The sequence below is a fragment of the Leopardus geoffroyi genome, chromosome C2 (assembly GCF_018350155.1).
Source record: "Leopardus geoffroyi isolate Oge1 chromosome C2, O.geoffroyi_Oge1_pat1.0, whole genome shotgun sequence".
NCBI lineage: Eukaryota > Metazoa > Chordata > Mammalia > Carnivora > Felidae > Leopardus > Leopardus geoffroyi.
The window spans coordinates 149,929,508-149,942,842 of NC_059333.1; the positions used below are offsets into that span (position 1 = coordinate 149,929,508).

The following is a 13,335-nucleotide window of genomic DNA, read 5'->3' on the forward strand; positions in this document are numbered from 1 at the left end:
AATGCGGAAGGATCTGCTTCGTTAGGTGCAGAAAGTTGACCATTTAGCCTCATGCAAAGGATGAAGGGACAGAGGTCACTCGATCATTTGTCTCTATCGTGGTGTAATTGTAATTCTGCATAGTTACGATGAAATTTGTGATCTATTGCAGGAACATCAGGAGAACATTCTGGGTCACACCATGCAAAGTGTGATTGCGTTGCTCAACAATCTGGTGGCCTGCAAAGATTCAAATATGAAGCTACTTTATGAACAAGGTAAATGCTTCTTAGAATTCCTTTTGAGACTCTTGTTTTTTTGCCTATTTGTTATTTTCCTCATCACACGTAGCAGGGAGTCAAGAAGTGCTGTTTTAAGTTGACGAATCAGGGGTGGCTGAGTGGCTCAGTTGGTTAAGCATCTGAGTTCGCCTCGGGTCATGATATCAGGGTCGTGTGATTGAGCCCCACATTGGGCTCCGTGCTGAGTGTGGAGCCTGCTTAAGATTCTCTCTCGCTTTCTTTTCCTCTGCCCCTCTCCCCCGCTGGCATGCTTGCTCTCCCTCTCTAAATAAATAAAATAAGTTAAGTCTAGATATGTATGCAACCCCTGGGGTACATTTTTGTCAGGTGCGGCTCCTTGAATTTTGGTCCTCTCGAACTTGAAGACCTGTGAGCTAAGGACACACGTTACTGCTCTGCCACATTTCTAGACTGTAACGAGGAGACGTAGCCAGAAGGACCATCAGAGGAACTGTCATTTAAAAGGGCAAAGTAAAGGTAGATAACAGTCACTGATCCATGACAATGTTGAAATCTTGGGGGACACGTTTCCTCAGCCCTCATTGTTCCAAAAGGAAAAAAAAAAATACTCCCGTGCTTTGAGAATAGTTTGCCCTGGGAATGGTTCTCTGTGGCTCTTGCCTCTAACTTCTGAATCCTTGTTCTTTTCCCATAAGAGTGGCCCATACTCGTAGCTGAGTAAGACTCTAAGCCTGATTCTTCCCTGTAGAAGTTTGGGACCCTACAACTGTTTTTCATTCTAAAAGGAATTGTCTCTGGTCTTCTCAGTCCAAACCAGTGGTGCTTCTTTCAATGTAAGTCTAGCGAAAGCTTTGTTAGTTTCTTGTACATTTTTTTCTGGTTTCATTGAGAAATAGTTGATACAACATCACTGTATAGGTTTAAGCAGTGTGGCGTGATGATTCGGTTTACATATATTGTGCAGTGATTACCACAATAGGTTTAGCTAACGTGCATCTTCTCCTATAGATACAATAAAAAGAAAAGAAAGAAAAACTGGGAATGGTTTTTCCTTATAATGAGAACTGTTAGGATTTGCTCTTAACAGTTTTCCTGTATATTATATAGCAATGCTAACCGTCATCTTATGTTGTATATTACAGCCCTAGAACTTATTTATTTTTACAACTGGGGGCTTGTACCTTTTGACCACCTTTCTCCTTTTCCTCTGCTTCTGGTAACCGCAAGTCTGATCTCTTTTTCTGTGAGTTCGGTGGTGATAGTTTAGATTCCACATATAAGTGAGATCGTACAATATTTGTCTTTCTCTTTCTGACTTATTTCACAAAGCATAATGCTTTCAGGGTTTACCCATGTCGTTACCAATGGTAGGTTTTCCTTTTCTATGGCCGCATGATATTCCATTATGTGTATACATACACACCCTTCCTTCTTTATCCGTTGATTGCTTGATGGACACTTAGTTTGTTTTCATGTCTGGCTACTGGAAATAATGCCGCTGTGAACGTGCAGGTGCAGGTAGCTTTCTGAGTTAGTGTTTTTGTTTCCTTTGGGTGTATTCCCGGAAGTGGAGTTACTGGATCCTATGGTAGCTCTTTGTTTTTTGTTTGTTTGTTTTGTTTGTCTGTTTGTTTCGAGGATCCTCCATTACTGTTTTCCATAGTATGGGAAGGCTGCACCAATTTACATTCCTGCCAACAGTGCGCGAGGGTCCTTTTCCTCATCCATGCCAGCATCTGTTACTGCTGGCCTTATCAGTGGTGGCCGTTCTAACAGGCATAAGCTGATACTGCATTGTGGTTTTAATTTGCATTTCTCTAATGACTCGTGATGTTAGGCATCTTTTCATGTACCAGTTGGCCTTTTGTGTATATTCTTTGGAGAAGCGTGTGTTCAGGGAGGTCCTCTACCCGTTTTTTAATTGGGTTACTTTTTTTTGCTACTGCATCATATGATGTCTTTTTTAAAAATTTTATTTAAATCCAAGTTAATTAATTAACATGTAGTGTAATATTGGTTTCAGAAGTAGAATTGAGTGTTTCGTCACATACATATAATACCCAGTGCTCATCCCAACCGTATGATTTCTTTGTGTATTTTGGATGTTAGCCCCTTGTCAGATACATGGTTTGCAGATACTTTTCTCATTCCATAGGTTGTTTTTTTACTTTCTTGATGGGTTCTTTGGTGTACAGAAGGTTTTTAGTTGGATGTCATCCCACTTGTTTATTTTTCTGTTCGTTGCCTGTGTTTTAAGCATCACATCCAAAAAGTCATTATCAAGATGCATGTCAAGAAGTTTTACTCCTATATTTTTTTTCTAGGGCTTTCATGGTTTCAAGTCTTAAATTTAACTATCTAATCCATTTTGATTTCATTTTCATGAGTGGTGTAAAATATAGGTCCAATTTCATTCTATCTGTTCTCCGCTCAGTATTCTTAGTTCCCTTGTCAAATATTAGTTGACTGTATGTGCTTGGATTTATTTCTGGGCTTCTGGTTCTGTTCCATTGGTCTCTTTGTTTTTGGGCCAGCACCATAGTGTTTTGATGACCATAGATTTATATTCTAGATTGAAAGTAGGAACTGTGATGCCGCCTGCTTTTTTTTCTTCTTTCTCAGGATTTCTTTGGGTATTCGGGGTCTTTTGTGGCTCCATCTGGGTTTTAGGAGTGTTTTTTCTACTTGTGTAAAAAATGTCATTGTCATCTTGATAGGGATTCCATTGAATATCTAGATGGTTTTTGGTATTTTTGACATTTTAGCAATATTCTTCCAATCCATGGACATCTCATACTTTCCCATTTCTTCCTTTCTTCTTTGATTTCTTTCATTAGTGTGTTGTATTTTTCAGAATACACATCCTTCACTTCTTTACTTACGTTTATTCCTAAGATTTTGTTGTGTTGGATGCTGTTGGAACTGGGATTGATTTCTTTGTTTTTCAGAAAATTCATTGTTAGCATATAGAAATGCTATTGATTTTTTTGTTAATTTTGTATCCTGCAACTTCACTGAATTTACTGATTAGATCTAACCGTTTTTGGTTGAGTCTTTAGAGTTTCTTTATTTAAAATGACATCATCTCATAGGGGTACTTGTACCCCAGTGCTTGTAGCAGCCCTTTCCACAATAGCCAAATTATGGAAAGAGCCTAAATGTCCATCAACTGATGAATGGGTAAAGAAGTTGTGGTTTATATATACAATGGAATACTACTTGGCAGTGAGAAAGAATGAAATATGGCCTTTTGTAGCAGCGTGGATGGAACTGGAGAGTATTATGCTAAGTGCAATAAGTCATATAGAGAAAGACAGATACCATACGTTTTCACTCTTATGTGGATCCTGAGAAACTTAACAGAAGACCAAGGGGGAGGGGAAGGGGAAAAAAAAAAAGAGAGGGAGGGAGGCAAACCATAAGAGACTCTTAAAAATTGAGAGTAAACTGAGGGTTGATGGGGGGAGAGAGGGGAAGGTAGGTGATGAGCATTAAGGAGGGCACCTGTTGGGATGAGCACTCGGTGTTGTATGGAAACCAATTCGACAATAAATTTCATATTAAAAAAAATTAAAAAAAATAAAATGACATCATCTACAAGTAGACAGTTTTGCTTCTTTGTTTACAATTCCTTTTACGTGCCTTTATAAAGACTTTTATTTCTTTTTCGTGCCTGATTGTTCTGGCGAGGACTTCTTGTACTATGTTGAACAGAAATGTTGAGAGTAGCCTTTTTTTCCTGACCTTAGAGGAAAAGCTTTTAGTCTTTTGCAGTTGAGGCTAATGTTAAAGTGTAGACTTGTCATATTTGGCCTTTATTATGTTAGGGTATGTTCTTTATGCCTAATTTTTAGATTTTATCATGAATGGACATTGAATTTTATCAAATGCTTTTTCTGTGTCTAGTAAGATGATCATATGATTCTTTCCTTTCTTTCTATTAATGTGACATATCACATTGATTTTGCATATGTTGAAGCATTCTTGAATCCCAGGGATAAATCCCAATTATTCGTGGTGAATGATCCTTTGCTGTGCTGCTGACTTTGGGTTGCTAGTGTTTTGTTGATAGCTTTTGCATCTATATTCATCAGGGATATTGGCCTGCAGTTTTCTTTCTTAGTAGTGTCCTTTTGTGGTTTTTAGTAACAGGATAAATGCTGGCTTTGTAAAAATGAGTTCAGGAATGTTTCCTACTCTTAAATTTTTTTGGAAGAGTTTGAGAATAGTTGGTGTTCTTATTTAAATGTTTGGTAAAAGTCACCAGTGAAGCCATCTTGTCCTGGGCTTTTCTTTGTTGGGAAGTTTTTGCTTACTGATTCAATCTTCTTACTAGTAATCTGTCCAGATTTTCTATTTTTTGCTTGAGTCAGTCTTGGTAAGTTGTACATTTCTAGGAATTTTTTCATTTCTTATAAGTTGTCCAATTTGTTGGTGTGTAGTTGTTTATAGTAGCCTCTTAATCATCTTTTGAATTTCTGTGGTGTCCATTGTAATGTTTCCTTTTCCATTTATAATTTTGTTGATTTGAGACCTTTCTCTCTCTCTGTTTCTCTCTCTCTCTCTCTCTCTCTCTCTCTCTTTGATTAACCTAGTGAGGGTTTGTCAGTTTTGTTTACCTGTTCAAAGAACCAACTCTTAGTTTGATTAATCTTTTCTATTCTTTTTCTGTTTTTTTGGTTTCATTTATTTATGTTCTAATCTTTCTGTTAACTTTGGGCTCCGTTCTTTTTCTTAAAATTGAAGCACAGTTGCGTTTCAGATGTACAACATAGTGATTCACTAAGTCTGTATGTTATGGTGTGCTCACCGCAAGTGTAGCTACGATCTGTCATCATACAATGTCATCACATTACAGTTGGTTTGTCTTTTTCTAGCTCCTTCAGGTGCAGATTTAGGGTGTTCATTTGGGCTCTTTTTTTTTTTTTTTTTTTTTTTAACATTTATTTATTTTTGAGACAGAGAGAGACAGAGCATGAACGGGGGAGGGGCAGAGAGAGAGGGAGACACAGAATCGGAAACAGGCTCCAGGCTCCGAGCCATCAGCCCAGAGCCTGACGCGGGGCTCGAACTCACAGACCGCGAGATCGTGACCTGGCTGAAGTCAGACGCTTAATCGACTGCGCCACCCAGGCGCCCCTGGGCTCTTCTTAATGTAGGCATCATTGCTCTGAACTTCCCTCTTAGAACTACTTTTGCGGCATCCTTCAAGTTCTGATATGCTCTGTTTCCATTTCCATTTGTCTCAAGCTTTGTTTTATTTTTTAAAAGTTTACTTATTTATTTTGAGAGAGAGCACACACACAGCAGGGGAGGGGCAGAGAGAGAAGGGGAGAGGGAATCCCAAGCAGGCTCCGTGCTCATACCATGGAACTTGATGTGTGGTTTGATCCCGTGAACTGTGAAATCATGATACGAGCCAAAACCAAGAGTCAGCTGCTTAACCGACTGAGCCACCCAGGCGCCCCACACTTTGTTTTAATCTCATGTTTAATGTCTTCTTTAACCCATGTTGGTCATGAGAGTGTTTAATTTCCACGTATTTGTGAGTTTTCCAGTTTTCCTATTGGTACTGATTTCTAGTTTCATGCCATTGTGTCAGAGAAGATACTTGATATGATTTCAGTCTTTTAAAACTTGCTACGACTTGTTTTGTGGCCTAATGTATGGTCTGTCTTAGAACATGTTCATTGTGCACTCAAAAACAATGTGGGGGTGCCTGGGTGGCTCAAGCGTCCGACTCTTGGTTTGGGCTTGGGTCATGATCTCATGGTTCATGAGTTCAAGCCCCACGTCGGGCTCTGCACTGACAATGTGGAGCCTGCTTGGGATTCTCTCTCTCTCTTTCTCTCTCTCTCTCTGCCCCTCCCCCGCTCTTGCACGTGCACACACACACACACACACACTCTCAAGATACATGAATAAACTTAAAAAATAAAGTGACTAAAAAGAATGTGTATCCTGCTGTTGTTGGGTAGAATTCTCTATGTATGTCTGTTAGCTCCATTTGGTCTCTAGTGTTGTTCAAATCTGCTGTTTCCTTGTGGATTGTCTGTCTGGTTGATTTATCCTTTGTTGAGAGTAGAGTATTAAACTCCCCAACTATTACTGTATAACTGTTATTTCTCCTTTTACATCAGTTAGTCTTTGCTTATATATTTAGGAACTCCAATGTTCAGCACATAAATATTTATAATTGGTATATTTTCATGTACTGACCTCTTTATTATCATATAATGATCTTTTGTCTCTGGTCATTTTTAGCTGAAAGTCCATTTTGTTTGACATAAGTATATCTACCCCTGCTTTTTTTTTTGGGTTACCATTTTCTTGAAATGTTTCTTTCATCCCCTCACTCTCAGTGAAGACTCTTCACATATTGTTGGATCTTGTTTTGTTTTGTTTTGTTTTTTAATTCATTTAGCCATTCTGTGTCCTTTCATTAGAGAATTTAATTTGTTTGCTTAAAGAAATTATTGATAGGTAGGGACTTACTGTTGCCATTTTGTTGATTGTTTCTGGTTGTATTATAGATTCATTGTTCTTTAACCTGTTTTTGTGTTTTGTTTTGTTTTGTTTTGTTTTGTTTTTTTTTGAGTTTTGATGTCCTGATACCATATGTTTTGACTTTTTTGTTATGTAATTACTATGGGAGTTTTTCTTTTTGTTACATTGAGGCTTATGTAAAATATTTTAAGCTTGTAGCACCCCTATTTTAAGCTGATAAAAACTTCAGTTGAGTTTTTAAACTTGACACTTGTACCTCTCTCTCTTACATTTTAGGTTATTGCTGTTACAATTTAGATGGTTTTTTTTAATTGTGTAATTAAGAACAGATTATTGTAGTTATGGTTACTTTGAATACCTTTGTTGTCTTACAACTCGTAAACTAGAGTATTATTCACCACTGTTACGTATTGTAGAATCTAGCTCTGACTGTATACTTACCCTTACCAGTGAGATTTATAGGATCTTTTTGTATTTTTATGATGGTATTTGGTACTTTTTTTACTTCCACTCAAAGAACTTCCTTTAGCATTTGTTATAATGCATTTCTAATGGTAATGAACTTCTACTTTTGTTTATTTAGGAAAGTCTTTGTTCCTCCTTCATTTCTAAAAGACAGTTTCACTGGGTATAGAACTCTTGGTTTATAGTTAATCTCTTTCAATATTTTAAATATGCCATCCCATTCTCTTCTTGTCTGAAAGTTTCTGTTTAGAAATTTGGCAGGAATTTTGTGGGGGTTCCCATGTATGTAACCTTCTTTCTTTTCTCTTGCTACTTTTAAAATTCTTTCTTTGTTTATTACTTCTGACAACTTGATTATAATGTGTCTCATCGTAACTCTGTTCAGGTTCAACCTATTTAGGGTCCTTTGGACCTCATGCATCTAGATGTCCATTCCTCTCCCCAGTTTCTGGAAGTTTTCAGCAATTATTGCATTAAATATACTTTCTCTTCTCATTCTGGAATCTCCATAATGTGAATATTTTTTTCCTTTATTGTGTCCCCATAATTCCTGTAGGCTTTCTTTATTCTTTCATCGCTTTTTCTTTTTGCTTCTTTGACTGTATAATCACCTTTCCTCCAGGTCATTGGTTCCTTCTTCTGTATTGGTGAATCTACTCTGAAAGCACTATTGAATTCATCAATTTAGTTACTTTTCAACTCGGGGATTTGTTTGTTTGTTTTTTGATGGTTGCTATTTCCTTATTGAATTTCTTGTTTTCTTTATGCATTGTTTTTCTAATTCATTTCCTTGCTGTGTTTTCTTGTTCACTGAGCTTCTTTAAAAGATTTTCCTGAATTCTTTGTCTTGACAGTGCATAGATCTCAATTTTGGGGGGGCCAGTTATTGGAGCTTTGTTAGTTTCCTTTGATGGTGTCATATTTACCAGACTTTTTATGATCCTTATTCCTTGGGTTAATATCCACGCATTTGAGCAATCAAGATCCTCTTCCAGACTTTGCAAGTTTCCTTTGGCAGAGATGGCTCTTCACCAGTCAGCTCAGCTTGGGTTTCTGGGTGTGTTTGCTGGAAATGTCCTTGGGCAAGTGGGATGGGCTGTTTTTGTCTGTTTTGGAGGTGAGGCAACTATTTGTCCTCAGGGATGGAAGAGATGTGCCACTGGCATGGAACAGTTGGATAGGATTTCAGGCTCTGTTCCCTATCTGAGTGAGGCTGCGGGATGGGCTCCGTGGTTGGTTGGATTCTCCGATTAGGCTTTCTAGATGGTCGAGACTGGGTATTTTATTCAGTAGGAGATTGAGGCTATGAATTAGCTTCCCTGCCCTAGCAGGACAGTGGGATGGTATCCAGCACCTGTATAGTTCATTATTTGGGGATCTGAATCAGGTGAGAGTGTACTGAATTCCCTCGTCAGGTGAGGCTGCCAGTTTTGCTCTGCAGATGGGCAAAGCCATGGACTGTGCTCGGTGTGTGCCACTGTACTTTGGGTTATGGAATGGGCTCTACCGTTGCCTGTGTGTTCGGGTTAGATTGGCTGAAGGCCATAATTCAGCAATCAGCAGGGCTACGAATGACACTGCCTGCCTGGGAACATTAGGAGAAACAACTCTCAAGCTGCTAAAGCTCTTTGTTGACCTAAGTCAAGCCAGCTTGCACCCTGAGTTCTCTGACTGAACAGGGCCACTGGGCTTGGTCTGCAAACTATTGGCTCTGCTTTCCCACCTCTTGGATCAAGTGCTACTGGGCTCACGGCTTCGAGGATATGTCACCAGCCCATCTGGTCCAATGGGGCCAAATAACACCCTGCACAGTGCGTGGAGCTCCGTTGCTGCTCCCTTTCCTGGACAAGATATAAAGGCGCCACTCCAGGTTACCCTCAGTTTCCCAAGTAGCCCCCTTAGTTGAGAGGGGCCAAGAATTACCCTCAGCCTTGGTGGTGAATGAATCCTCCACTTGTATGTAGCACAGGAATACTCCGTGCCCAGGACTGGCTTTGCTCTGCAGATGATCAGCTCTGCTTCCTCAACTGCCTTTGGCTCAAGTGTCACTGGGTCACACTGCTTCCACTTGTCACCAGCCCTTGTAGTCAGATTGTGCTGGAAGTTACTCCCCATAGCAGGTAAGGCTGTGATTCAGCCCCTTGCCTGGGCGTGGGCGAGCTGGGCGCTAGGGATGGCAAAACTTGTTTGAAGATCCAAATCAGACAGATCCGCACCGTGCAGTGAGTTCCCTGATCACGGTGCACCCCCAACTGGAATGTACAGGTGAGTAAAGCTGTTCATTGATATTACTACTTGGGCACCACAGATACAAATTCAGTCTGCCCAGGTCCCTGTGCTGGGTGTTAGAAGCCCTTCCCTGCTTCACCGGTAGTCAGATGTCCAGTGACTGAGCCCCGCAGACTCCCCCTGCAATCCCTGTGGTGCAAGATCAGACTAGGGTCTCCTGCAAAGCAACTCAAAAGTCTGAGGGGGTTGCTGTTGGTCCCTGTGGGTTCATTTTCCCATTAGCGGAATTGAAGAGACCTTTCCCTGGGGCGCTGCCATGGCCTGGGGGAGGGGCAATCTGGTCACCACGTGGCTGTTTCTCTTACTCTTCTGATGTGGTCCGTCTCGTTCTCTGTGGTAACAGGGGTGGACTTCAGCCTTACGTCTGTGCTCAAGGATTCTCTCAGCGGTGTCTGGTTCTTGAATAGTTGTTTCTTGTTGTGAAGGGAGTAAAGTCAGGAACCGTCTCTATCACCGTCTTGGTGACGTCACTTGGTTTCCTGTACATCTTACTGATAATTTGTTTCATTGAACAAAAAGCCCACCCACGAATCCCTTCAGAACATTCTAACTTTGGACCGAGAATTAGGAGACTACAAAATAGTGCTGGTAAGATTCTTAGCAGCCCTGTTGGCTGGTTGAGAGAGTCGATAAGGAGTCAGATGTCTGAATTGGAGCATAGAGAGACTGTAGGTCCTGGCTCGTAAAAATGTGGAGTTACGTGGCTGAGGCGAGATGAAGGACAAAATGCTCGAGGAGAGGAACTTAGGGAACTGAGACATCAGGTATGGAAGGATTGGTTATGAGGTGACCTCTGTGGCTACAGAGATACTGCATGCGGCGGACTATTAGAGCCAGAGCACCTGAAGAAGCCCAGGCAGGTTTGCCAGGAAGCTAGTGACGCTGAAGCGTCGAGGGCCCTCTGTTACAGAGGGGCAGTTTTACATTCGTCATGTTTTCCTCTTCTGGTCTGTCCCCAGCCGCAACCATGGAGGCTTCAGTTCTCCTGATTCCTGGCCCCATTCCAGGCTTTGTGGAGTGAACTGGAAATCACAAAAGTAATCGTGGCAAGAGTAGTGTTAGTTAATGCTAATACTATTAGTGATGTTAGTGTTAATACTGTGCTCAGGGAATGAGCGGAAGTGAATAAGTGGTCCGAGGGTGATGGCAGTTGGGAGAGAAGAAGCAGGCGGTGGAGACTGTCGATCTGAGATTAGTAAACTGTTGCCCACCAGCTGTCTGCTTGCTTTCACGAATAAAGTTTTGTTGGCACATAGACATGTCCCTTCATTTACATGTATCTTTGGCTAGACTTGTTTTATAATGGCACTGTCGAGTAGTTGAGACACAGACTGTGTGACCTATAAAGCCTGAAACATTTACTGTATGGCCTTTTAAGGAAAAGCTTTGCCAACCTTCGGTCTAGAAGCAGCTGTACGGAACAAGACGACACCACCTAGAAATGTGTAGAAGGAAGCGGACAATTTGAGGGCTTTTGCTAACGACTGTGAGTTCCACGTGTCACAATGGAAGGGGCTCCGGTTGAAAATGGTAGACAGTTGCCTCTGAAGGATGATGTGCAAAATTGTCTTTCTGTTTTGACTGCAGGAGACGGTGGGTGAACGACTGTGGTCATAAGCTGCGGTGGCGGATGAGGTAGAGATAGTGGGCGTGGTGAGACCACGTGGTCTTAAGGCTGAGGAGCGTGGTCAGGCCGCAAGGATGGCGGGGTGAGGAAAGGTGGTGGGTTCCAAGAGTACAGAGTTTGGGAACTCCTTGCCGGCCCCTTCTATTAGAGGGGAGAAGGGAAGAGAGGTGGGGAGGCTCCTGCGGCCTGCAGAACAGTCTGCTTCCAGTCTCTAGAGATGAGCACAAGGTCCTGATTTTCCTTCATGCTCTGCTGCTTCTCAGACCCCTTGGTTACTAACTGTGCAGACTGATTTTTCCAAAGCTGGGTAAGATCTGATGCATGTTTGCAAACCCAGCGCGTGTTAAGATTCACTGGCGTGTGGCCACGCGAAGAGTCATTGGTGACCTGCCACTCTGTGGCCTTGAATGTAAGTGGTTGGTTTGAATTAGGTCTTCCTGTTAATCTTTATTTTGGATAAATTCTGGCTCAGTCACTCGTTTATGTATTTATTACAGTTCCCACAGAATTAAGTTCCCTCTTCCAAACAGAGAGCTATTTCCAGCATTGATACTTGAAAAGTCACCTGCATATAAGTGCACTGTAAGGTAGAGGAGGAAATGAGCATTCTTGCTCTCGAGCGCTTCATAACGGTGCTGTGTTAGGCCGGCGTAAACTGAGTTTCATCCTCAGACCATGCACTAACAGCGCTGAGAGGTCTCTGGAGGGTCTGCTCCCCCCGTGCTCTCCTGTGTCAAGTGCTCTGACGGATCAAGCATGTGGAACAACACGGACATTGCTGATTCTGAGTTGAAAAGCGAGAAGAGTTGGCCTCCAAAGGGGAGGAACTTTTTAGAAAAACTAAACCAGTTAATTTCATTTACATGTTCCTTTTTTATGTACATAGAAAGGCAGTAAGTGAGTAGCTCCATATCCGAAGGCTCAGAGAGCACTTGCCTTGAGGGTAGGATAGGGTTTTAAGTGGTCCTTCCGATCCATGGCATCTCAGACTCAATGAGGTACGGGAGGTGGTACATGGGAAGGCTTCAGTACGGTGCCCACCGCCTCTCAGGCCGAAAAGCGCACAGACTGGTAAAGAGAGTCGCCATCCCACCAGCATGCACCTGCATTACGCAATTCAGGTTTTTTGCTTAACCGCGTTCAGTTTTAAACGAACCATTTAGGGCGAGAATTATAAAACAAAGTAAGACCTTGTGTTTACATTTGAAAAATATCAGAGTTATTAACATTTTACAACTGGCTGCTGGCCTGTCCCTGTGCGATGACCTTTCAATAATGGATATTAATTCCAGCTCCGTTTTACCAGCAGAGAAATGTCAGGAAAACGTATTTACGTGACACATTGCCGCAGCCAGAAAACTGTAGCACCTCTGAAAGAAACATTTGAAGAAGTTAGGTTTGTCTCTGCTGGTTTGTGCTAATGTCAGAAATCAAAATACTCCTTTCTTACCAGGGTTATTATAAAACTCCCTGAATTGGCGTTTACTTAAGAGACCGGGAAGTCACTGAGAGCTGCTTGGGCTTTGCACGGGTACTTGAAAGCTATCTTAGATTCTTTTTCTTTTATGAATGAGATTCAAAATTAGGCTGTACAGTAGAGGTTGGCAAACATCTGCAAAGGACCAGATAGCAAATGTTGTAGGCCTGTAGGCCGTTTCGTCTTTGTCAGTCCATGAATGAATGAACATGACCTTGCTTCAGTGAAATTTTATTTCCAAAATGAGGTGGCCAGCCCACTGGCCATGGTTTTCCAACCTCTGTTAAACAGTAACTAACTCAAACTATATCAAAAGTACTCTTAAGTTTTTACAAGTCAACATATTTGTAAAAGTTAGTTATTAAATTTTGATTCAAGTTAGGAAATAACAACACAAAGAAATAACAGGAAGTTGCATATAAATTCATATGTGCAGGAAGAGCCTGCTGCCTTTATAGTGGTATGAAGATACATGAGGAAGAGCAGAAATTTGCCTAAAGGGTTTAATCTAAAAATGATAATTAATAAATCTCATTGTGTCAATTAGCCGTTGCTAGATCATAAACCACCCCCAGGCTAAGTCACTTAAAATAAGCCACTTACTTTCTCACCATTCTGTGGGTTGGCAGCATGGGCTGGGCTCACTTGTCTGCCTGGATCCTCAGTGGGGCCTCTCATCCTCCAGGGGGGCTCCCTTGGTCTTCTTCACACTGTAGCCACCTTCAAGA

General features: G+C 41.4%; 1 protein-coding gene across 4 annotated transcripts in view; it reads left to right on the forward strand.

Annotated features, from left to right (window-relative positions):
- The window catches only part of ULK4 (unc-51 like kinase 4), a 583,089-nt gene that overhangs the window by 334,784 nt on the left and 234,970 nt on the right, over positions 1-13,335 (forward strand). For all 4 annotated transcript variants that reach the window (XM_045436431.1, XM_045436432.1, XM_045436433.1 and 1 more), the window contains one exon: positions 152-257. In XM_045436431.1, the coding sequence (XP_045292387.1) occupies positions 152-257 (106 nt within the window). The remainder of the gene's footprint in view (positions 1-151; positions 258-13,335) is intronic.